Raw genomic sequence first — 26,738 nt, 5'->3', positions numbered from 1 at the left:
TCGCAGTCTCTGCCGACTCTTCAACATGTCCGGATGCTCAGAGGAGCAGAAATATTTATATATATTTCTTATATTTAATATTTAATAGTCATTAGCAAGTTATTTTTTCATCCATTTTTCTTCAATCCTCGGGACACGAAAAATTGGTCTCGGTTTTCTGCTAATAAAGTACCAACATTAAAAGCGGCTATCGCTTGCTTTGAAAAATGTTAACAAAGATATTTAATTTTACTTACGGCTGACAGTGATTAAGGCCTCGAAAGACTTTTAGCATATCCGATTCTCAGAGAGCGTTGGGTTGCATCCATTAATAAGCTAGCAAGAGCATTTATTCACCATATATTAAAATCTTTTAATAATATATATAATATAATACAATATAATAATAATAATGACTTAAAGCTTAAAACTATAAGCTAATTGGTGAAGAGTGCAAGCTCTTTGGTTTGACAAAGATGTTTAATTTTACTTACGGCTGACAGTGATTGAGGCCTACGACCCCGTACCGCCGATCCTCAGGCATGACCCTTTTATACGGAGGACGTTCGGGGTCTCCTCCGCAAGTAAACTCGCAGCAACTGGGATTCTCCTCGTTGCTCACTAGCTCACTACGACTCCGTACCGCCGATCCTCAGGCATGACCCTTTTATACGGAGGACGTTCGGGGTCTCCTCCGCAAGTAAACTCGCAGCAACTGGGATTCTCCTCGTTGCTCACTAGCTCACTACGACTCCGTACCGCCGATCCTCAGGCATGACCCTTTTATACGGAGGACGTTCGGGGTCTCCTCCGCAGCAGTCTACACTACACCCATTCGAGGGGCAGGCTTGCAGTGTGCAGCTACTGGCAGTTGGCCCATCGCCCACAGAAGAGTTTGACCACGAACTTAGATCTGATTCCGAGCTGCAATCCGCAGAATCCATGACTTTGATAAAGTTTAAAAATAAATTTTGGTAGCGAAAAAATGGTGTTGTAGTGAGTACTAGAATATATATAGAATAAAAATGGAACTGTGTAAAATGAACTCAAATTTAGTTGCAAATCACGACCTTACTAAACAGAGGATTTTCGATGAATGAGTGTTAAACGTTCATAGCCCAGGCAAATAGGCAAACGCTGAAGTCACAGCCTACTTTTAACATTAACATTTGAAAATCGAACTAAGACATGAGATCAAAATTCATTCGTTCTTGCCAGTGGCGGATCCAGAATTTAGTTGTGGGGTGGATAGAAAAAAAATTGTATCAGTGAAAAACAAACAGTTGGAATAAAATACATAATACACATACTTTTCAACCCTTTTGGGATCAAAAAATAAGCAAGGTCTGTATCTATGGATACAAAGAATAAAACTAACCCTTTAAAGTCAAATTACCAGATAAAATATTAATACTTTATCTTCTTTTTCGGTACCTCCTACAATAAATAAATATAGGTTTTACTGAAATGTTATTAGACTAGCTTTAATCAAAATCCCATTTGGCTTACCATTCCCAACCTGTTCCACTAACTCCTAAGAATGTCCATATACAAGTCTTTGTTCTTTGGCCAAGTAAAAATGTTCCAAATTATCTTGAGCAACGCATCTAGAACATTTGTTAAACCTTTCCCGTCCGTTGCGTCTATTCTGACTTTAGTTTTCCCTCCAAAACCATTTCGGTATTTATCATCATTTTTTTATTCTTGTTGACCGATATACGAGAGTTGGCAAAGTTGGGGAGGGGAAATCGATCTTTTTAAAAGAAGTTATGCCTGGTTACATGTCGCATGAGTAATTTTTATAGAAACTTTAAAGACATTTCGCAAGGTCTAAAACTCAACCAAAAAAATGTTAATTTTTGGATACATTTTTTGCGAACCGCCCCGCCCTAGTGTAAGCAGCCAAAATTTTCCACGACTCATTTCTTGTTTTCCATGATAATTGGATCCTCCTGGACAAAAGTCCCATACAAACTTGTGTTTCATCACCAACAGGACTCACAGTATAACAAAGGATACGAAAAACCGATGTCTGCCGACATTTTGAATTATGTGGCTTATATAATTGGACTTTTAAGATGTGTCCAATTATGTGGGTTTTTTGGTTACTGTATACAACTATTAGCAAAGCTAGTACTCAGACTGACAAACAGTGCCTTTTGGATGCCTAACCAAATAAAAAATATTCGTTATAAATTAGAAAAAATTATAAACTATTCAAATTATTCAAATATAAGGAATATACTTTTAAAATTTTTTGTAAAATGATGGCTGTGACTTCAGCGCTTTCCTATTTGTCTAGGCTGGGAATGTTTTAGACTCATTTATCAAAAGTCCTCTGTTCAGTAAGATCGTGCTCCCCACCTACATTTTAGTAGTTATCCTTAAGCACTTGCCGAAACAAAGCAAAACAACGCAAAACTAACTACAATTTGAACGCTTAAATGTGGAATGTTTTCAGTGCTAAAGGAATATTTCATTGCTATTAGCAAATTGATCAAGGTTGAGATATCCATTCAGGAAAGCGTTGTAAAATAAATAAATACGATTGTGGAACAGCAGTGACACCACGAGAATTTTCACAAGTTAAAACGTTTGGACCCTTTTAAGTATTTATAACAACTTCCTCGCATACGGTTCTTATACTATTTATATTTTTAAGCAACAATTTTGGGAGATAAATTCGCCTTCAAAAGCTCCTGCACCAACAACCATTTTCTTATAACGACGGGACACAAAGCACAAAAATCACCTACGCTCAAAAAAAATACTGAATAAAACACTGGAATACTAAATCGATTTGCATGTGCGGTCCCATTTTTCCATTTCTTAGGGATGTGCTCCGATACATCGATTCATCCGTATCGAAATCGACATTCGCCCTCAACCAAAATAATCGATAGCATTGGAGTTAGATTTTAGGTATCAAACTTCGCAGTCTCTGCCGACTCTTCAACATGTCCGGATGCTCAGAGGAGCAGAAATATTTATATATATTTCTTATATTTAATATTTAATAGTCATTAGCAAGTTATTTTTTCATCCATTTTTCTTCAATCCTCGGGACACGAAAAATTGGTCTCGGTTTTCTGCTAATAAAGTACCAACATTAAAAGCGGCTATCGCTTGCTTTGAAAAATGTTAACAAAGATATTTAATTTTACTTACGGCTGACAGTGATTAAGGCCTCGAAAGACTTTTAGCATATCCGATTCTCCGAGAGCGTTGGGTTGCATCCATTAATAAGCTAGCAAGAGCATTTATTCACCATATATTAAAATCTTTTAATAATATATATAATATAATACAATATAATAATAATAATGACTTAAAGCTTAAAACTATAAGCTAATTGGTGAACAGTGCAAGCTCTTTGGTTTGACAAAGATGTTTAATTTTACTTACGGCTGACAGTGATTGAGGCCTACGACCCCGTACCGCCGATCCTCAGGCATGACCCTTTTATACGGAGGACGTTCGGGGTCTCCTCCGCAAGTAAACTCGCAGCAACTGGGATTCTCCTCGTTGCTCACTAGCTCACTACGACTCCGTACCGCCGATCCTCAGGCATGACCCTTTTATACGGAGGACGTTCGGGGTCTCCTCCGCAGCAGTCTACACTACACCCCTTCGAGGGGCAGGCTTGCAGTGTGCAGCTACTGGCAGTTGGCCCATCGCCCACAGAAGAGTTTGACCACGAACTTAGATCTGATTCCGAGCTGCAATCCGCAGAATCCATGACTTTGATAAAGTTTAAAAATACATTTTGGTAGCGAAAAAATGGTGTTGTAGTGAGTACTAGAATATATATAGAATAAAAATGGAACTGTGTAAAATGAACTCAAATTTAGTTGCAAATCACGACCTTACTAATCAGAGGATTTTCGATGAATGAGTGTTAAACGTTCATAGCCCAGGCAAATAGGCAAACGCTGAAGTCACAGCCTACTTTTAACATTAACATTTGAAAATCGAACTAAGACATGAGATCAAAATTCATTCGTTCTTGCCAGTGGCGGATGCAGAATTTAGTTGTGGGGTGGATAGAAAAAAAATTGTATCAGTAAAAAACAAACAGTTGGAATAAAATACATAATACACATACTTTTCAACCCTTTTGGGATCAAAAAATAAGCAAGGTCTGTATCTATGGATACAAAGAATAAAACTAACCCTTTAAAGTCAAATTACCAGATAAAATATTAATACTTTATCTTCTTTTTCGGTACCTCCTACAATAAATAAATATAGGTTTTACTGAAATGTTATTAGACTAGCTTTAATCAAAATCCCATTTGGCTTACCATTCCCAACCTGTTCCACTAACTCCTAAGAATGTCCACATACAAGTCTTTGTTTTTTGGCCAAGTAAAAATGTTCCAAATTATCTTGAGCAACGCATCTAGAACTTTTGTTAAACCTTTCCCTAACGAAATTTGACAGGATATGCTTGTGTTTGTAGCCAATTTTCTGGTGTTTTTCTTGTTTTTGGCTTGTGTAATTTGTGTTATTTGCCCATAAAGTTGATGGTTGGCTCGTTTGTTTGACATTCCGCAGGACATGACCGAAACGGAGGACTCGCAAAGTGAAAGCAGTAGCATATTTTATTTCTCCTAATGATAGCCAGCTCGCCGAATGTCTCCAAGGACCAGAGGACGAAGGACCAGAAGACCAAAGTGGCCGGGCGAAAGGAAAAGAGAACATAAAATGTGAAATTTACGGTCGGGCTTTCCTTTGTTTTTACTCAAATCGTACTTAGATTATACAGAATTATGACGAGCGCGTGTCTATCCTTCTTACTTTTAAAATTTTTTGTAAAATGATGGCTGTGACTTCAGCGCTTTCCTATTTGTCTAGGCTGGGAATGTTTTAGACTCATTTATCAAAAGTCTATCCCTTTGTTCAGTAAGGTCGTGCCCCCCAACTACATTTTAGTAGTTATCCTTAAGCACTTCAATTTGTATAGTAAGTACTTAAAGCACAACAATTCTCCTCGTATCAAAATATATTGTTAAAACCCTATTGAAAAGGTCATAGATACTACCGAACGCAGCTAGGCATTAGAGACCACACTTGCCGCGACTACACCGGCATCCTGCTATTCATGCTAAAGATTCCATGTGGTTCTATTGCAACTTGCTGATCGTCGGCGAGGACGGTCATACGGGACTGGCTACTCCGGGGACCACAGCGATCTGCCCGCCATTTAAGATCACTTTGTACGCCACTTTGAATTGGTGAAGTTATCTTTTGTTATACTAATTGTTATGTACTGCAGAATTTGTTATCTATTAAAAGACATAATTGTGGATTGGACACCGGTAAATGGTGTGTGGTGGGCCAATCTCATCTAGATGAATGATGAGAAGACTACCTCTCGAAGTTAGTGTACGACGATACGGAGAATTCAGAGGTATTGTCTTGCCACTTTGCCTTTCACTTACCGGTGGATTTTTGTCCAAAAGCCAATCAAATCAAATCAAACAAAAACACTGAACCTCGTCTTCCACTTACCGGCGGACTTTTGTCCACAAACCCAGCCCATCCGTGTGAACTTGCTCAAAAGCGTTGTGTTATATAACTTTGTCAATTTATGTACGTTGTACGTGTCTTAAAAACTTTATATAATTTAGAAAATCCAGAAATGGGTTTAAAACCAAAGGGGTTCTGATTTGTCCCAGACCACTTTGTTTCTAGAAAATAATACTGAAATCCAATAAAGAAAAACACTAAAAAACAGTAAAGAAAAAAAAGGAAAGTGACGACCGCTGCGGCATTATACGGGTTAGGTTTTTAAATTATCTTGGCCGAATGGCATGAAATCCGTGCGTATTAAGAGTTACCATTCGAACTTATATGGTTCGAAAAGCTAGTCCCACTAATTGTTCAAGATATTCTGCCTTTTAGAGAAACAAAACTACGGGCTTAGTACGGGGAAATGGTGCGGTATGAGAGTTCGCTTTTAAACCATGCTCGTAAGACTGCCAGCAGAAAGTCATTACAAAATGAGTTGGCTGAAACTTTTGCCGGTGTAAGGTCTAAAAATAAAAAATTACAAAAATTAGTTTTTATAAAATAAATACAATTCCTGCAAGTCCCGTCAAAAATAAGTTTTAATGAAGATAAAATATGCAGCGTGGCTGCGCAATAATCATATTAAGCGACAGCAGTCAAACCTTTAATGATGGGCAAACGTTGATATCTTAATACTTGTCAAGACTATCGATATATTCAAAAGTATCAAAAAATGAACGTTAAATAAGAAGAGCGTTTCCGCTTGAATGTGTCTCGGCTGTTGGTGGGTGCATCGGATATTACAGTGGGTGTACTCGTTATCGGTGTGGCCGAACCGGCGAAGTGGCAAAATACTGAACATTCCGGTTCATTTTCAACGATGGACAAACTTCGATATCAGCCAGAACCTGCTCGATGCATCGATGTTTTTCCCGTCCCATCCCCACGGATTCGCTCATTTGAAAAAAAAAAAACATGGCTGGAAGAGGTGGTTATGAACACGCTAGGTAAATATTATTAATTATTATTGCAATCGCCAGCGCTCCTTGTGAGCCGCGGTGTGCCGGTGTTGGTGAAAGTGGCTGCGGTTCGATCGGTTTCCGCGAGGGCCGGCAATTCGGCTAAAATGTGTAATAATGCACGCGGTTTTTGGGGTTTGGGCAAAAAAAGGCAACACCAGCCCACCAACACACGCGCACGCTCTTCGCCTCGCCGCTCGCACACTCGCGCACAAACGCGTATATGTATGCCGTGTACGTGTCGGTCGTTGGTCGCCGCCGCTTTAGTGTGAGTGCGCGTGAGTTAGGCGGCGAGTGTGTGTGTGTGTGTTCGGCACAGTGTGCGTGTTTTTTCCAACATTCTTTTTCGGTTTTTTTTTTCGATTCGATTCCACCGCCTGCGTTGTTTTTCTTTTCGGAAAATTCTGCCGCTGCCGGCGCCGGCGGCTCAGCCGGCTTCGACGTTGACTGCGGCACTAGGAGCGCACCGGCGGATTTTAAATTAACCCCCCACCCAAAAAAAAAATGCGAGAAGAGAAAATGCCCCAAAAATAGATGAAAAATCCATGCAGAATGCAGTTTTTGGCAAAAAGCGCGCGCGATTTTCCCCTCCATTTGACACCTGTCCCCCGCATTTGTTGTTGTTGTCATTTGTGCCTGCATCTTTGTTGACTATTCGCCGGGAATCCGAGCCAGCATTACCTAGATATTCCAGCCATGTGCGTTTCGTTTTGCCTCCGCCTTTCCCTTTGCCTTTGCCTCAGGGGGTGGCGCCCCCACAATCAAGAAGAAGAAGAAGAAGACGCAGACACACCCCCATTAATTGGATTCTCGGTTTCAAGGTTCCCAGGTTCCAGAGCACTGCTCCTCCAAACAATGAAACTTGGGTAACGCCAGGAACATAATACCCCACTTTTGGTTATCTCGGTTAACCAAATCGTTTGTAGATCCTGGCAGGCTTTATTCAAGATTCTGGACCAAATAACATTCAGGCACTCAAGTAACCATAACTAACATGAAGCAATAACAATACCCGATATAAATACAGCATCATTGAACTAATTATATTATTTAAAAATCCAATCGTTCCTGTTATCGAATAATTCTTCCAAAAACATAGCAAAAGAAACCTCCCAGAATATGTTAAGAATTGATAGTAATGAGAAAACCTACGATAAGCAAGACTAAAGATGGGAAAAACCATCTTATAACTCAAGACATAGTAAACATCAGCTTTTCATATTATTCCGAAACCAACCAACCAACCAAGAATTGCCCCCTTAATAGCAAGACCCATATCAAATGGATACAAGAACTATATTAAACCCATGGTAAATCCCTTTAAATATAATTTTCTACTAAACAATAAGTTGGCTTGTAAAATTACTCGATTAATCAACAATTCTATACCCATTTTAGAGGCGGATTCGGTGGAGATCGGGCATCCAAGCAGTTGCCCACGGAACCGCCCTTTATCGCATTCGTCGGCAATCTGCCGCAAGGCCTGGTGCAGGGCGATGTGATCAAAATATTCCAGGACTTTGAGGTGAAGAACGTGCGGCTGGTGAAGGATCGCGAGACGGATCAGTTCAAAGGCTTCTGCTACGTGGAGTTCGAGACGCTGGAAAATCTGGAGCGGGCGCTAGAATGCGATGGTCGGATCAAACTGGACGACCTGTCGGCGCCGCTGCGCATCGACATTGCCGATCGTCGGAAAAATGATCGGTATGTAGGCAGGCTGAGCTCTTTAGAGCAAGTCGATTTGGTGGATCGTTAAGGGGACATGATCAATAGCCCTTCAAAAATAAGCAATACAAGATTCGAGGTGGCAAAAAGTACGAGACAAGGCATTATGCCTGTAACACACCTTCGTTTAATGCTTATACATCGAAAGCAAACATTCTAAGCAAGTGGTTAAATAGTTCTGTTTAATAAATACGTTCCCCCCTAACGAATTCCAAATCGAGCCACACACAAACTCACCGTTTAGATGAGTTATTTAAACTTTTGTTTAACCTTCCTTTACAGCCCTGGTGGCGGTGTTGGCGGCGGTGGCAACGGAGGCATGACCCGCGGCGATGGCAGAGACTTCCAGAAGCGCGGCCCACCCCGCCAAGGCGGCAGCAGTCAGTCCTACAGCCGGGGAGGTCCTGGCACTGGCGGCGGTCGCGAAGGCGGCGGCGGATCGGGTAATCGCGGCGATAGTAGAGGTTCGTACAATGATAGTTATGGTGGTCACAATGATAGAAGTCGCGGCGGCGGCGGCAGCGGCGCGGGCTCCGGCGGTGGCATGAATAGAGGATACAATGGTAAAGCATTTTTATCTGCCGTCCAACCAACCAACCAACCAACCAACCAACCAATCAATCAATCAACCAACTCAACCAACCAACAACACGTAGCTGCATCCCTCGTAGTGCCGCCAAAAAAGTAGTTGATTCTGATTACGTATTACGATTCCGACTCCGATTCCGACTCCTGATTCAAATACCAAATACTAATCCGATTCGGTCGCATGGCAGGAAGACAAAGACATCCATGCTGCAGTCCTCGAAAGCGATCCCAGATTCTCCCTTACTACTTCCGTTTCTGTTATTTCTTTGTTATCCTCTTGCGGTTCTTCATTCTGATTCTGAGTTGATTTTGCTTTACTTTTCTTTGGCAGTTTGTTTCCACTGGGCCTTTAAGGGTATTCTAATCCTTGGTCATTGGTAAACCATTTCCTTAAACCTTATTGACCATGTGTAATATCATTTTAAGCCCTCCCCAAATGGATAAGTGTGCATTTCTTTAGTAGGATTTATTACATGCAGTTCAGTACATAATTTTTAAAGAAATTGCATCTACCTCTACGATAAATTTACTTATATATGCAATAGTTCTATTAACACTTGAAATTATTATTGATGGAATGTGGGGTTCTTTATAAATTTAAAGATTTGCTTTTAAGTTGTTTATTACATGGAAAACAGCTAATGTATGTAAGTTCAGATCCAGTTGAAAGAATCAAATCCAAGCAAATTTATTTGTATGTGGGAGTGGTGTACATGATATTACTCACTTCAGCGCCTATTGCCTACTTTATCTTACCTAATTTGCGTTTATTAAAAACGACCGCCCTTCTACCTCGTTTAGCTCCCTTGTACCAGTAGCCCAAGCACACACTTTGATAGATTTGAAACGACTTCTCCACCCGCACGCTTTTTACTTTGAACTGCATTTAGCCAGCATGCTGAGCCTAACTCTAAGCAGGTTACCTCCTGGCCAACAGGTGCTAATCCAGTTGCTTCCGTTGCAGATCGGCCGGCAAATCGGGGTCGGTACGGCAACTTCAACAACGACGATCGGTTTGACCGCAACCAGGATCGCGAGCGCGGACAGCGGGAAGGCAGCTACGGCAACCAGTCGCGCGACGGCGATCGCTACAACAACTTCAGCCGGCACCGCGACCGCGAGCGCACCCACTACAATCCCAACCAGCAGAGCGAACGTCCCAGCGCCGGAATGGGCGGTCTGGGCGGCGGCTCCGGCGGATCTGGCGGCCTGGGCGTCGGCGGCGGTGGTCCCTCCATGGGCGCCATTGGTGAGTTGCACAAGTATTTGGGCGGTATCTAAGCGGTGACATTACGGTCCCAATGTTCCATGGGATTTGAAAACGATTGCTTTTTATAGGAATTTATATTATTTTGGAAATGAAGCCTTAAAAAAAAGTAAAGTTGGGGGATAACTTTTCTTGCCTGGAGACACGTGTAAATAAATATTTGATTTAGCCTGTTTAGGACCGTTTACTGGTCCGCATGTTAAAACTAGGTTTTAAACCTAGGAATTGTTTGGAAATTTGAAGTTTAATGGATTTTAATGGACTTTAACTTTGCTTTACTCTATTAGGCCATATATTTTAACTAGCTTAAAATATTTAAAGGAAACACAAGGGAAAAAAGGACCAAACACAAAAGTTTCAGCTTTTAATGTTTGATAATACTCTCTTAATTCCTCTTAGCTTTTCGTCCAAATGTTGATTTGATGTTTTCTCAATTGTATCTCATTTAATTTTAAAAATACTTTAAAAAGTAAAAATATGTACATTTTTTTTTGTACCAGCTTCACCCGTTTTTCGTGGAGTAACAAGTAGAAGGAAACGTTTTTGATCCTATGAGGAATATGGCTAGATCTAGCCATTTTTGTCCGTCTGACTGTCCGTATGAACGCCGAGATCTCGGGAACTATAAAAGCGAGAAAACTGGGATTAAGCATACATATTATATGGGTTCTTAAATAGCGTAAGTTTGTTTCAGCGAAGTGCCACGACCACTCTTAAGCTTACAAACGAAATAGATTTTATTGATCAACACTTATATAAATGCTGAGAAGCGTACCAATCGCATTAATATTTTAGTTATGATTAACCAAGTTAAACAGGCTATGGCATGGTCAGTGGTATTGATACCCTCCGCTTGATGGTGTGCCGCGCTAATAAATACCATGCAATTTGAACTGAAATTTAAAACAGTGTACCGGATATCTGATAGTCGAGACTATATCGTTTCTTGTTTTAAATCAAAATTGTTGATTATAGACCCTTCCTAACCGTTTATTGCCTGTGAATTTGTTGTACAATTAAGTTAACCGAATCCGTCATTGACTCATCCAAACATTTGACCATTCTATGCCTCCAGACGATAATGAGCGGCCACGCCTGCAGCTGAAGCCACGGACGATTGCCGCGCCCATAAACGCGGTGGCCGAGACCAAGCAATCGGCCTCGATCTTTGGCAATGCCAAGCCGCGCGAGGAGAAGCTGAAGGAGCTGCAGCAGAATGTCAATCACAACGGCGATAACTAGAGGGCAGGAGTCGGTCCGCAATATAATATGCCTGATATGATATTTTGGTGTGTGCGAGAGAGAGGGAAACCGAGATAGAGGGAGAGGCGGAGGCGGAGGCGAAGATGGAGATAGTGAGGAGGAGGATGAGGTGGATCAGAAGGAGCATCAGCAGCATGCATATATAAACACATACATTAATTAATAACACTACGCTACATACCTATTATATACGAAAGATATGTACTACATTACAAGAACGAAGATGAAACAACAGGCTGGCCTCTGTGTCTCTGTGTCAGTGTCCAGTGTCAGTCAGCGAGCAACTTAACAGCAACATCAGCACAGCAGCAGCAGCAACAGCAACATCAGCAACATCAGCAACACCAGCAACAGCAACATCAGCATCAGCAACAGCAACAACAGCGACAAAGCCAAGCAGCAACCAAGCAACCTTTCTTACTCTTTGCAACCAGAACATCCGCAACAACAATGGAAAGTCTATAAATGTTAGTCCTTAAGCAGCGATAAACTTTAGTCTCGTGCATATGGCCTATATATATAGTATATATACGTTTATGTGCGATTCATGTACAGCAGCTGTATGCACGTTGCTATTTGTTAGTTAAGTAATGCATATAAACCAACAAAACAAAACAAAAGTTCTACCATTAAGGTATAAATAGTAAACAAAAAACAAGTAAAACAAAACAAAACAAAAAAAATCAAAACAAAACAATACAAAAAAAGAAAAAACTCGAAAAACAAAGCAAAAATCGAAAACAAAAACTTTTTTGACAAAACGTTCAGCGTAGCAGGCAGGCAATTTATACAGTTTATATATAGCAAAAAAGAGAAAAACGCAAAAAAAAACAAAACAAACACCGAAACCAATTATTGAACATATATACCTTATGAAAAAAAAAACACCAACAAACAGATCTAACAAAACAAATCGCAGAGAAGCAGAACACCAACTACGTACGTTAAAAACAAAAAAAAAAAAACAAGCGGCGAAGTAATCGTTGAAGATTAACTAGAAGAAATACGCAGAATTAATAACAATACCAACCCTATAAAAAAAAGAAGAATAGCAATCAACTACATAGATCTTATGTAGCTGAAGCAGAAGTCTATGTCGCAGACCAAATGATTTTTACTTTGATATCCTTACGCTCACTTTCCCTTTTTATCTGTTTCATTTATAAGCCACTCATTTGATTATTTCTTCGCCAAAATTGTACTTTCACTTTTCTAATATTAATTTTACGTGCACACAGATCTGATTTCTTTGTAGATAACCTTTGTATAAGACTCAAAAAGTATGGAAATATGTGTATAAATTTAATTGTTGTTTGTGTGTTTCGGTTTTTCTTTGCATCCATAATGTACGTAAGCGGAGAGCGCTTTTCTTTTCTTAATGACCTTTGTTTCCTCACAAGTTTTTTTAAATATACTTTTTTTTTGTACCTTGCAAGAGCTGAAAAAAAAACGCGAAAGTTGTAAATTAATTTGAAAATAAAGCGAAAAAAAATTTACATAAGATTGTGCCGTTTCGGTTTGGTGTTTTCCTTCGGACTATTCGGAATTGTTTTTCGGAGTGCGGCTCAGCACTTTGTACATACAAGTAAATAAGCAAACTTCCCTCGCTCCCAGCCCCACAGGGAGTACCAATTGTTGTGTTGTCCTGTCCGAATCGGCTGTCCTGCTCCGGATTTCCCGGTAACTAATCCACTTTGTTTGCGATACTCCCCCCCAAAAAAAACACAAACACAGAAACCCAGAAACCCAGAAAACCCAGATACCCAGAATCCTAAAAAACCGACTTGACCGACAAGATAAAACAGAGTTAACCGCGACCAGCAGGCGCAGCAAAGAAGCAAATAGAGATACAAACGAGTGTAATGTGTAACAGTTAAAGTAAAGATTACGTTTAATATACCTTTAAAGCTAAAGATAAACTTAACACATAATTTTTAGCACTAATACCGTAAGCAGTCAAAGATTTACACTAAAACTAAACGAAAATGGACAAACAATATTTGTAACTCCTCAAAAATAAATGAAATGATTAACGAGATCGAGTTGACAACTTAATTTATTGCTGCTCTAAACCTAATTAAGAACTTTGATATGCATTTTAAAACGCCCATAAAGACAAAGAATTGTTTAAATTACGATTAAACCAAAAGCAACACTAAAACGAGAATTTATACAAAGCAAGAGTTAGACATTAACATACAACATAAAACATTTAAATATATATACACAAATATAAATAAATATACGCTATGATTAATGACGAAACTGATCGAGTAAGCCAAGATTAAATAGCAATTCTACTCTTAGCAACCGCAATAAATTAAAACAAGACAAAAAACTAACCGAAATTAGTAAGCAGTTAGAGGAAAACAATCGTAGACGTGAACGAAATATAAATTTTTACCAATTACAACACCAGCAGACATCGCAAAATGCTAACTCCATGTAACTTACATAACAAAAATGGTTATAAACAAATCAACAAAGTCAAATCAACAGACAACAAGATGTTTAATTAAGTAAATGAAGAACGAACGCTAAACAAACTTGATACACAACATTATAACGAAATATATAAATATATATATTTTTTGTTGTTCGAACATTTTGTACGATACGTATATATACAAATATATACACATAACTAAATCAATAAATAAAAGAAATTATAATACAACTCACCTCTGATTGTTTCACTTTCCCTGGGGTGGAAATATCTATTAATGCATTTCCTGTATTTTATCTTTAACGATAGCATCCACCAATAAAACAATAGATTTTCATTTGCATAACAAATTCAATTAAATCTCATTTTATTTCAGTTTTGTTTGTTTGTTTTTTTGTATTTTTTTTACAATTTATTAAGCTAAAGTGTGAAAAAATTTCGCTTTTAATTTATATATATATATCCTTTTGTTTTTGTATTGTTTTTTTTTTTAATTTATTACATTACAATATTTTTAGGTTTCCCATTTATTAATTTGATTTATTTTGGTTTGCTTTATTATAAATTGTTTTGTCGTTCTTTCCTTTATAAATTATACATAAATTATGCAACTTGTTTGAGAACTAAAAAAGCGTTAATTATTTATATATAATGAAAATAAAAATCGTTTACTTTTTATCTCGTTTTCTTTGGGCTTTTTCCTTTGCATTTGCTTTGTTTATGTTTTAGTTCATATTTTTTACATTTAGATGTTATTGTGCAGTTTTGGTTTCCTTTCTTTTGGGTATGGTTGTTTTTTTTTTATATTTTATTTTGAATTAACTAATTATAATTCATTTCTTTTGCGTAATAAACTAATTCAGGCGTTTGTTTCTTTTCGTTTTTTTTTTTACTTTATTTTAAATTTATTAATCGATAATATATCTTTATAAAAACAATTTTTGTCTGTCAGTGTGTTTTACGAGTGTTTCTTTGTATTGGTTTCCGGTTTGTATTTTCCCTTTTTCCCGTTTTGGTTTTTAATAAAAATGAATACATACAAAAACTGTTGTGTTTCATTTGTCCCATATAGATTTCCCATACGTTGCTATAAAAAAAATATATATCCAGGTATATTTATATTAATATGTGTGTTTGGGCAAACTTAATGGATTATCTGTGGTTGGTAAATACACGTATTCTATCGAAAAAATTGATAACAAGAGGCTGGCTTCAATCGAAAATCGAAGGTTGTGCCGGCGAAAACATTACAATGTATGACAGCGATGTCCCTATTCTTATTATTTTGCAAGATTTATTTATTAAGAGTATCGCTAGTACAAGTTAATGTCCCTTTAAAAAACTAGAAAACAAAATGCAGATCGTGTGCCTGTCTGTATGTGTGTGTGTGTTGTGGTTCTGTGAGTGTGTGAGTCTGTTTGTCAAGCAAATGGACAAAGTGTTATACTACACGTACTGTTATACTGCTACATAAATATACTCATATTATCATATATATATATTCATATATATATATTTGTATATATATATACAGTCGATTTCTTTTTAGTAGAAAAGTGGCGGGTGTCATAATTTTTTAGCATTTTTTATTTCGTTTTTCGGTATTTTTTAGCTGCTTTTACTTGATCGCACATATATAATCTATACATATTCATATGTATATATCTTTATCATCTTTTTGGGGGAGAATCTGTGTGTGTCAGTGTGGGCGTATGTGTTTCCGGTTGTCCTACAGCCATCTGAACCACTTGGAATTTGTAGCCGGGGAAGTTGCTATCAAATAGAGTTGCTCGACAACGGCTCTGGATCGGGGGATTGGGGGATTGGGGTCGGGGAACCCACTGTTCAACGGGCTCCCTAAACAGGCTAAAAATATGAGGGGGTGAGCTAAAAAACGCATACAAAGACAAGAAGAAGCCCGAACACTTTTTGGGCTGAAACGCGCAACCGCTGCATCGTTTACAGCCAGTCTCTGCTCCAGTGCGCCTCTCTCCGCGCTTCTCATCGAGGGCACCTAAGTCCTTGTTCGGAATGATGAATGGATTTTACTCAAGGGGTCTGTCTTTCTGTTCGTGTCTGCACAAGCGAGAGAGAGAGAGAGAAGGAAAGGGAGAAAGTGTTGTGTTCGTGTGTTTGTGTTAGAGTCAGACAGCTAGGCAGATGTAGGCATATGGCAGGCATATATAAAGTCTTTACAAAGACATCATCAGTTGCTTCGGTTTCTCACTAATAAATTACTTCAATTTGTTGATTTTCGTATTCGTTTGCTTAAATTGTATTTGTATAAAAAAAATATGCTAACGGTGCCTGTGTCTCATCGCAAACGTCCTTATTTTTTCTTGTAATCTCGCTAATTTGTTTTTGTCAGTTTTTGCTGTTGCTTTAGTTAAGACTTCCTTTAATATGTATATTTAAATTATGCTCCATTAGTATCATGTATCCATTTTCGCTAGCTTGCTGGTGTATAAATATAAATACATATATCCCTCGCATCTCAATCTTTTCATGTGTGTCTGTGTCTGTATCTGTGTCTGTGTCTGTGTCAGTGTCTGTGGGTGGGTGGTTGTTTGTGGGCGTGGCAGGATATCCTGTCTCCGTGTGTGTGTGTGTGTGTGTGAGTGAGTGGATGGGGCTCAGCTCTGGATGCATGTAAAAGCAGCTTGGCAATTTGTGATTCTGTTCATATAGCTTGGATGCACTCGTCTCTATTGGCTATCATTATATATATAAATTTTCTTGTTAAATAATTCTCATTTTCTTCAGTCTGTTTTTGGTTTTTCATTTTTTTTCGTTTTGTTTTCGTGTTCAACGGGCTTTATATAAACGGCTATTAACTCTTGCTCTCAATATAAATTGCAAATATTTCGCTGGATGGCAACTTTCGTAATTGTGTGTTCTTGTGTTTCGGTTTCTGTTTCGGTTTGGTTTAGTTTGGATTGGTTTGACTTTGGTATCGTATAGTTAGGCCTGGTTTTCTTATCTTAATCTCTGCTGCTTGGCTTCGTTTTTCCGGGTTCTGTCTGTGTGTCTGTCTGTCTTAGTGTGTGTGTGTGGGTGGGTGTGTGAGTGGGTGGCTGGGTGGGTGGTTGGGTGATTTGGCTGGCAACTGATAACACTCAAAGTTAGGATAACGACCTGTTCGGTTCGTTGAAAACAACATTTTACTCATATTCGATTATACGGGAATGCGTATGTGTGTGTTTGTGTGTGTGGGGGGGCCTTTGTGTTCATGTGTTCGTGTGGTTGTGGTTGTATATGCAACCTATGCTTTACTAAAGATTTCGAATTTTTTATGTAGAATATCTAATTGCAATAATTGTTCTTATTTCTTGGTATCGCCTCCTGCTCCTGCTCTGTATTTGAATTTTATTAGCTATGCATAATAACTGGCTGTTTTACATTTAAATGTTCATTTTTTTCTTTTTTTTACAGTTCGTTTTTGGTTTTCTCCTTTTTTTTCGATTTTTGTTTGCTATTTATGAATTTACTTTGAATTTCCTTTTGCTATGCTTCGTTTGATTTGGTTTTGTTGTTTTTTTTAGTTTTTGCATTTTTTTTTTATTTGTAAAATTTTCGGTTTTGCTTTTGTATAATTATAATTTATAATATATTTTCTATTTTCCTTTGTTTTTATGTAATTATCTAGACTTATGTAATATATTACAAATGTACGAGTATAAAGCTAAAGTTTTTGTCCATCTTTGTTTTCCATTTAATATAGTGAGTTAACAAAAAAGGATTTTTATTATTAACTAATATAGAAATTTCCACGCTTTGATTTTTGAAGTGTATCTAAAAAATGTTTTATCGTTTTTGTAACTGCAACATCTCTGCATTTGCATTTGGTATTTTTTTTGGTATTTGAGAATGCTGCTGGCTGTTTTCGGTTGCAAACTTTGCGACGCCACTGTGCGGCCGTGTGCAAGAGCAGTGCGGAGTGATTTTGCGCCCCATCTCGCTCTCTTTCGCACGGCCATTTTGCAACAGTGGCGGTGCAAAAATTCGGCAAACTTCTGTGGTGAGGGTGTGTGTTCGTGTGATTGTTTGTGTGTGTGTGTGTGGTTTTATTGCTCTAAAATTGTTAGAAATTTATATACGTTTTATTGTTATCATGTTTTTTGTTGCGTTGTGACTTTCTTCAGCAGCACAAAATATGCAGTTGTTGGTTTTGTTTTGTTTTTGGTTGTTTTATAATTATTAGTTGTAGTTTTTTTTTTTTTTTTTGGATTTCCCGTATTATTTTTAGGCATATTGTATATATAATTAATTTTATTTTGTCTAATGGCAATGATGCGCGTGTTGCTTCGAACGTAACCTCGGCACAAAAAATATGTTTACACGTATGCTAAAAATATGAAATAGATTTCCTTATCAATATCATTACCATCCATCCACGACGTCGTCGTCCTTTTCGTCTTCATGTCCTCATATATATTTTTCAACTTTTCGATTTCGATTTGCGTTTCGGTTTCGCTTGAGTTTACCGCTTGCTAAAATTCATATCCCATTCTCATCTAGTATTATTGTAAATTTACACGTCTATTATAGAGTATATCTCGTCCTCGACTTCTTGTAAGTTGTCTGTTCTTTTTTTTTTTTTTTTGCTTGTCGCATAAGCTTCATGTGTGGCTGTTGGTTTGCAGATGATGTTATTCACACATAGATAGTACAATATCTTGAAGTATATACCATTATAATATAGGTTTTTTGTTTTCATTTTCAATTTCGTTTGATTCGTTTTTGTTGTTGTTTATTTAATCTCGCCCCGCCCCTCGTTTATAACAGTGCACTCAGTATAAGTAGATATATTATTCGTTTAATTTTCTCGATATTATATGCTTTTTTTCGTTAAACTTATGCATTTTGTACGGAATTTTCAAACTTAATTTTCTGTTATTAGTTTATAGCATGTTTCGTTTATTATTCTCGACAAAGCGATTTATCGTTATTTCCATGTGTTCTATTATTTATCAAAGTGGGTACTCGTATTATTTGTCAAACAGCCAACAAAATGTATAATAATGAAGCTACATTCAAGTCGTTACAAAATTGGCAATTGGCAAGCGTTGAATCAATGTGGGGGTTAATTCAAATACGTAATACGATGAATTTTAGGCGAACCAAAGCGGAGTCTGTTCGAGTCGGGTTGCGTTGCGTCTAGTGGTTAGTAGGGGGCTAAGAGGTTCAGGGGTTGGGGGGTCACAGGGTCAATATGGGTCAAACATAGTTCGGGTTTCTGATCACTGAAAAAGCTCTTGTAAACGCGTGCGCAAATTAAAAAACCTTAATTTTTGGACTTTAAGGCAACGCTTAAACTGGTCCCCATAATGTACACAAGTTAATTACTCTACAATTTTTGTTGGTTGCGTTACTTTTTTGTGTTGGCTAAGATAAATGGTGTTTAAACGCCTTGAGACGGTGAAATCGGAACGGTCTAATATTGGAAAACTATTGTGGCTTGCTTTAACATTCAATTTTTTAAATTTGTTGTACGACCAAATTGAGAGAGTTGATCGATGCGAAGTGGCCAATGTAACTGGGGTGTTTGCTGTCGTTTAGAAAACGGTTATACATGGGTTTTACTGTAAAGAAAGCTGAGTTTTGCATTTTAAGCAAACTGTTATACATGTTATACTCGTATACTGTGGCCTACAGCCGTCGTACAAATGTGTTATAATTGTTTTAACAGCTGTACAACAGAATTATTACTGTTATACAACTGTTAAAAACTGTTATAAAACTGTTATACAACAGTTATCTAACACAGAAAGTTTATGTAAACACTCTGGCCATTTGCAATAAAACAACTGTGTAAAAAAAGGGTGATCTACTAAAAACAACATATTGGGAAACTAAATGAAAGAGTCTGGCCAATCAAAATTGTTTGCAGTCAAAATAAAAACACAACATTGGTTGACCGAGGGAGATTTGTAAACTCCCAATGTTGATAAACTTGGTACGATGCTGTTTATCTTTATGTGGGTAGATGTGGATGTGCTTAGAACAAGTTCCGCATTTGTATTTGATTTAACAGATAGTTAGAAGTCAGGCAGTGTGTGAAAGCATGTTTCGTATAACAGTTTGGAGATCGAGTGAGAGCAAGTCAGCGAGAAGAGGATCGCCACTGAAAGAAGGTCCTTTCAATGTCCATGTCTGTCTCTGTGTACATATGTTTTTCTCGTGGACGTGAGTGTCAGTGGGTGAATTGGTAATCTTTTTTATTGTCAAAACCAAAAAGCGCATTGATCCCAAAGTATTCGTTTTTCATTCACCTCCTACGATTGCAGCAATTTCGAAGCAAAAGCAAAGCATTTACATGTGTCTGAGTTTTCTATTTATATGTTTGTTGGGTGAGTGGGGTGGGTGAATGTTGCGAGAGTGTACTGTACTGTGTGTGTGTGTGCGCAATGGAACCTCACATATTATTTGTTTTCCTGCGACACTCGGGTCGAAATGCTCCACAACTTTCGGTGTAGCGGGGGCCGTTCGATGGAGTTTCATTGAACGTTATCGTAATCGGTTATCGGTAATCGTTTTGCTTGTCGATACATAACTGAACAGCGTTGAAAAAGGCATTGCTAGTAAATGAAACGACTGAGAAACCAAAGAAATGATATGCAGTAAAGCTGATTCAAACAAAGCTTAGCTTGGCGAAATTGGGCGCAACTGAGCGGAATACTTTATTGTTTTTTGTTGTTTTTTCTTCCTTTTGGATTGGTTATCGGTTATCGATTTTCGGTTTTCTCATATCTCCTTGTCCATCGTTATAACGCGGCTGCGGCGGATACGAAAAGGAAAGCGAATGCGAAGGCGGCTGCCGCTGAAAAGTATGCTACGCTTTCAAGCGGTCGGGCTAAAACTTTGTTTGAATTCAATTCAGTATCAATATCGTATTTTAGTTAAATTAGTTATGTTATAATTACTTGTAATATATATTCGTTTCGTATTAACTCTTCTTGCTCACTGTGTAATTTAGCGTTAATCTCGATCTTTGCTCGATTCTACTTGTAGGTTAAGATAAAAAAGAAGTATGTGAAAATATAGCACTTTGAAAACAAAAACTTGTTCAAATTGTTCACTCGTTTTCGTTTCACTATTTGCTTTAGTTTTATATTGTGCTAGGCACAAACGATTCTTCTGCTAATTACCGTTTTTTGTTTTCGTCTTTAGCACTCGCTTTGAACTTTATTTCGGTACTTGTTCTCTTTCACTTTACATTCTTGGTATTGTTCGATTCTTCTAGACACTTCTACCGCGTTCTCATCGTTCTTCGTTCTACGTTCTTCGTTAATTGTTTTTGTTGATCGATTGTTTGACTGATCGAATTCTAAGTTGAATTGTTAAGGTCTTTTGTTAAGGTTTCACTTGACTTCGTCTCACTTCCTTTGGCTCCATGCGCCCCAACTCCAAGGATCTGTTTGGTACTGTTGTCGCTTTGTGTCGGTGTTTCTGTGTGTGTGTTTGTGGGTTCGATTATGTGAGCGGGGACATAACCTCAAAGTGAGAACATAACCTCAAAATGAGGACATAACCTCAAGCTGAGGGCATAACCTCAAAAATTCGATCTCTATGGGTGAAATGTTTGCTTTAAACTTTCTTGCTGGCCCAATGGGATGTTATCGCCTAAATCGAAACTGCAATGGGAATGCCCGATAAGTAGTACGATCATTTGTGAATGTGAAATAACTCTGTCTGCCTATTACTCTCTTGGTGACCTTTATCCCTCCATCTGTGTGTGCGGGTGTACGTGTGAGTGGGTGTATGGATGTTGTGTGAATATACTTTGACATTTAGCATTCGCTTTCGCTTTTGTTTGTCCCTCATTTTTGGTTTTTCTTTTTTGGTTCGTATTGCTTTCAATGGCAGTTCGGGCGGTATTTTTTATTGGTGTTGCTTTAGTTACTGGTTTTGGGTCCGCTTTTGATTTACTTCCGTTGGTTTTTCATTATTTAGCTGGATAAATGTACAATACAAACTATGCAAATTGGTGTTCTCGTCTCTTTTAGAATAAGTTAAAAAGTTTCATCTTGTTTATTTTAGAATGTTGCTTTGGGGGATTTTGTTTTTGTTTTTTTTTTTTTGCTTACCATACCTTTACCGTTATATGCTCGTCGTTTTCTTGTGTTATTATTCGCTTTTTAGGTTTGGTAGTTTGGTAGGTAGTTAATTAAATCAAGCGTGTTGTTTGTTGTCCCACTACTGGCAAATACAATTTTTAGAGCTTGTTCATCGTTCTTTAACTTTGTTATCGGTTTGTTGTTTTTTTTTCTTTGGGGGGTTAATAATTGTTTATGGGCATGTTAGTGTGTGTGTATATGTTTTTTGTGTGTAATGTGTTTGTGTACATTGATGTGTTTAACTCCTTCTTCTTCCACCTGCTTAGGCAAATAGTTGTTTGGAAAAACGCCTAAATGGATTGGACTACGAGCTGCTTACAAATTATTTAGACATTTCGATTTAGCTTAAGTATGATTGTTGTTGGTTGCTGACTCGTTAACTGAATAATGCGGGTATACAAATATGTAACTCAAAGAGACATTACACTGGTGTTGTTGTTCTTCTTCGTTATATCATCGGTTGTTGTTACTGTTACTGTTGTAGTTGTTGTTCTCTTGATGTTGTTGATTTTGGTTGTTATTGTTGTTTTGTTTGTATGGTGTACTTTCATTATATAGCAGAAAATTATGCTTGTTGTTCGCCTGGTTTGCTGTTGTTGTTAGCTCACTGTTGCTGCACATCGCCGATGCAACATGCAACATCCAACACGTACTCATGCTAATACTCGCGTGCATCTTGGAGGGGGGGGCGAGGCCTGGCTCAGACATCCGCCGTGCGCGACGTGATGCTCGGCGATCGCGAGTGGATGACCACCTTGTGGCCGTTCTTCGTCACGAACCCGTCGCTCTCCACGAGAACGGCGGTCTGTCGTCCGGCGCTGCCCGCCCCGGGACTTCCCGCCGTCGTGGCCGCCGCCGCCGCCGCTGCTGCTGCTGCCGCTGCATCCTCACCCGGACTATTTACATTGCTCTCGTCGGCATCGGCAGCTCCTTCTCCAGTTCCAGTTCCATTTCCAGTACCATTAACACTACCATCTAATCCTCCACCGGCGGTGCCCTCGGCTCCATCCGCCTGCTCATCGGGCGCTGGGTCCACGGCATCTGGATCGCCACCGCCGCCATCGCCATCGGCATCACCATCGTGATCCGTATCCGGCTCGAAGGACCCACCACCCGCTCCGCGCGCCTTGTGCTTCCGCCAGGCGTGCTGAATAAGCCGGGCACAGTATTCCTCCCGCTGGCGCCACAGCGTCGATGAGACCGGCTCGTAGCCCTCCGTATCCGGACGGGCCGCTATCTCACCGATCTCGCCCGTCTCCTCTATCGGATTGCCCTTGCGCGCAAAGAAGTCTTTCGTGAGGGCGTCGAGAATGTCGACGCAGTACATGAGGTCGCCGCGACAGATGGGTATGTCCATCGATATGATCTTGTACTTGTTCGGCTTATGGATCTGCAGCGGAGGCTCCAGCACGTCCAGGAACTCGGACAGCTGGTCGTAGCGTATGTACTGGGTGCCCTCCGGATCAAACTGCTGCCAGATCTCATAGTACATGTCGTAGTCGTCGTCGGTTAGACCCTCTTGCACGTCCTCGGTGGCCTGACTATAGTTCTCGAGAATGACAGCAATGTACATATTAATAACTATCAAAAAGCTTATAACTAGGTATGAGAGGAGAAACGTTATTCCAACGGTCGCTGAACCACAATTGCCCGGATAGCCTTTGTCGTTGTCGGGTGGATCGCATGCTTCCTCATTGATTATGGCGTCCAGTACACCATCCCAACCGGCTGACGTCGACATCTGCCAGTTTTAATAGGATACGGATTTGGAATTGGATTTCGGAGGGATTTCGAGGATTGGCAATTTGGAAAAGGTCAATTGATTGAAGACCAATGATTTAGGATCACAGTTGAGGATCAACGATTTGGGATGGTGCAAGTTGGGATTAAAGAATTGAAATTGGAATTAAAGGTTTTCAAGTTGTAATTTTGGAATAGGAATTGGGGATCAAATTGCGGAGTCGCAAACGAGCGTTATCGATTCGCAATCGAATACAAATTGATAGGATTGGATTGGCAGTTGTGCGATCGGTTGGGCATGGTTCGATGCATCAATATTTATTGATCGATATTTATCGATGCATGTCAAGTCGTTCGTTCGTGGTAGTATTGGTGTGTTTTTTCGTATGTGGGCGGTGGGAGAGAGAGAGAGAAGTTTAAGACAGAAGATACAATAACAAGAAGAGTCATCATTAGTCAAACGTTCGGCACCGGGATCGCTGGGCTAAGCAAACTAGTTATGTATGGCATACGGTAGGTGGTTAGTACAGTTACGGCTATAGTTAGTAGTTATACATTGAGTGTGTATTCGGTATGCGGTTACTTTACGGATAATCGGCTGCTTTGCTTTGATCCGGCCCCGAAAATGGGGCAAGCTGATAAGCCATATAAATACCCCTTGGCCCGGTCGAAAGGGCGATCAGGGGCGTGGCTGGGAGGGCGGCAGTTGCTGGGGACTCTGTCCCCAGTACTTGGGGATTCAAAGCGGTAAGCGTGGCAAGCATTTGTATTAGCTCGAGGAGTCGATGGACTCCAAATGGGGGAAAGTAGAAAGAGTAGGATGTTTAAAGCAGTTGCGATAGAAAGATAGTTTTAAAGTAGATAGATATAGAGAGCGAGGGAGAGATTGAAAAAGAAAGAGGGATAGGGTTCGTGTTCCCTAGATCGTGAGATCGAATCTATACTTTCGGTTTGCCTTTACATACAAAAATGTAGTTATACATAGGTGGCGAGACTTGGGGGGGTGGGTTTGTTGTTTTCTGGGGGAAGGGGGTGTCTTGAGGAAACTTAACATTTCATTTGGTGTTTGTTGAAAGAGCTGAATTAGTTTTTTTTTTGTACAATTTACTAAAATAATGCATATACAGAGAAGCATATACGTTAGATACAAATTGATTGAAAGAAAAACAAGCGCAAAAACATAATCGAAAAGCAGTTTTGACACGACACCATTTCGTGACCAAATCAATTTTGGCCTTCACGTGATGCCGGTGTGCAAAGTAAAAGTTAAGTGAATCGTTTAGATCGTTGAGGTACTTTGTACAGAGAACGTAAAAATAGTAAATCGTTAACCGATAGGCAGACAGATAGACAGAGATTTAAACAAATCGATAAATGAAATCGGAGGTTAATCAAAAAATCGCACTAATTTAGCTTTTACCAACAACTACCGCAGCTTCAATCAACATTGTGATGTTGCCACTAGACTGAACAAACAATGGCCGGCCCAAAATGGCGGCACCGTTTCCGTTTCCGGCCATCGATCGACGCCCAAACTCCAGCGATAGAGCGTCGCCGATCGATGGTCAGATCAGAGAGGTATTGGTTATTCTTTTTTTTTTTCTTTGGTAACTAACTTTCGATTTCAGCACGGGGTTGTGGCAACATCACCCAACGACAACAACAATAGACAACATAAACCGTCAACGGAATTGTGGCTGGGCCTCTTACCTGAAAGAGCAGGATCATGCTCTGCCCAAAGGTCTTGAAGTTGTAGACGTCGTTGATGCCGCTCTTCTCCTTCACGTGCATGAAGAACGACATGCCGAAGATGGCGAAGATGAACATGACCAGGAACAGCAGCAGGCAGATGTTGAAGAGGGCTGGTAGCGACATGGCCAACGCGAATAGCAGTGTCCTGATGCCCTTGGCGCCCTTCACCAGTCGAAGGACTCGACCCACCTTCGCCACACGCACCACTCGGAGCAGGGTCGGCGACACGAAGTACTTCTCGATAATATCGCTAAGTACGAGACCTGCGGCGAACATTTGGCAGCGGATTGGGGATTGAGTTTATCAAGATAAATCAGTTGAGTTGGTACATAGAATCGGGGTCGGGATTCGTGGATCTTGGATGGGAATTTGGGGGGACATTGTGGACGGGGTTTCATTAAGCTGGCGACTAAAGCTCCGGGAGCTCGAGACATAAACACTTGACATAGCTGAAATATGGAAAGCATTAGGTTGTCGGAACGCTCCGCTCCTCCATTTTCTCCAACGTCAGTCAACAATATACAAACAGATACGCACACACATATAGTGGGGATAAGGGTTACGGGTTAAGGGTACATTAACAAACGCAAAACTTATATGTACAGTTTGGACAAAAATTACTCTTGGGTACAGTTGACACAAAACATAAACAGGCGGAACAAAAATACAAAATAAAAACAGTTCAATCGATCAATCGAAGAGCAATGTCAATCGTCGTGGAGCGAAGGAAGTACAATTAAATTACAATTACATTTACAACATATACAGTCAAAGTACAGTTACTGGTTACTTATACAGATTAGCAGTACAGTTAACACCAGTGTTTAAAATGCTTCATCCGAAGTGGTAAAAGTCACAGTGTTGTGTAACTTCTGGAACTTTTCAATGGGAAAATTCAGACAGTTTTTTAAACACTGGTTAACACATATAGTTTTTACAGCTGGCCTAGATCAAATTAGAGATTTTGCTGCGCAAAAACCAAAACAGAGAGAGAAAGAGAGAGATATAGAAAAAACGATCAAAAAATGAAACAAAAAATATTGAAAACCAAAAACTTTAAGGTTAGAGTAAACGGTAAACGCTGAACGGTTAACAGTAAACGGTTAACAGGTTAAGCAGTCGATATCCTTTGGCTGTTTGCGAGCAGCTGGCGCAGGAGCAGGCGATCTTTGGCGTTGGTTTAAGCAGCGACAGCAAAAGTAGCATCAAAACAAAATCTTGGAGCCCGAAATTCGTATATCGGGAACCGTTATCGATATATGCAAAAATTAATTTCATTTCGTTTTTTGTTTTTTCTTTTTGGAATGCGTGGTTACGTTTCTTTAGCG

General features: G+C 39.3%; 2 protein-coding genes across 52 annotated transcripts in view; one reads left to right on the top strand and one right to left on the bottom strand.

Annotated features, from left to right (window-relative positions):
- Nucleotides 1-6,354: 6,354 nt before the first annotated feature.
- On the top strand, nucleotides 6,355-12,856 carry eIF4H1 (eukaryotic translation initiation factor 4H1). 2 transcript variants are annotated; one of them, XM_017076244.4, is made up of 5 exons: nucleotides 6,355-6,500; nucleotides 7,911-8,216; nucleotides 8,520-8,800; nucleotides 9,790-10,074; nucleotides 11,168-12,856. In XM_017076244.4, exons 1-5 carry the CDS (start codon nucleotides 6,469-6,471, stop codon nucleotides 11,332-11,334), a joined length of 1,071 nt encoding a protein of 356 aa, XP_016931733.2. In that variant the 5' UTR covers nucleotides 6,355-6,468; the 3' UTR covers nucleotides 11,335-12,856. The 2 variants fall into 2 exon arrangements, with proteins under 2 accessions (XP_016931733.2, XP_016931734.2); XM_017076245.4 differs by having other exon boundaries at nucleotides 6,356-6,500; nucleotides 8,520-8,701.
- Nucleotides 12,857-14,231: 1,375 nt separating this feature from the next.
- Nucleotides 14,232-26,738, bottom strand: part of para (sodium voltage-gated channel paralytic) — a 68,836-nt gene continuing 56,329 nt past the window's right edge. For all 50 annotated transcript variants that reach the window (XM_070997824.1, XM_070997827.1, XM_065867673.2 and 47 more), the window contains 2 exons: nucleotides 25,369-25,673; nucleotides 14,232-23,659 (listed from right to left, as the gene is read on the bottom strand). In XM_070997824.1, the coding sequence (XP_070853925.1) occupies nucleotides 22,619-23,659; nucleotides 25,369-25,673 (1,346 nt within the window). In that variant the 3' untranslated portion in view covers nucleotides 14,232-22,618. The remainder of the gene's footprint in view (nucleotides 23,660-25,368; nucleotides 25,674-26,738) is intronic.

Source organism: Drosophila suzukii, chromosome X (assembly GCF_043229965.1).
Source record: "Drosophila suzukii chromosome X, CBGP_Dsuzu_IsoJpt1.0, whole genome shotgun sequence".
In the NCBI taxonomy this organism is placed as follows: domain Eukaryota; kingdom Metazoa; phylum Arthropoda; class Insecta; order Diptera; family Drosophilidae; genus Drosophila; species Drosophila suzukii.
Note: the sequence above shows the minus strand (reverse complement) of the source record. Positions and strands in the feature narration are given on the sequence as shown.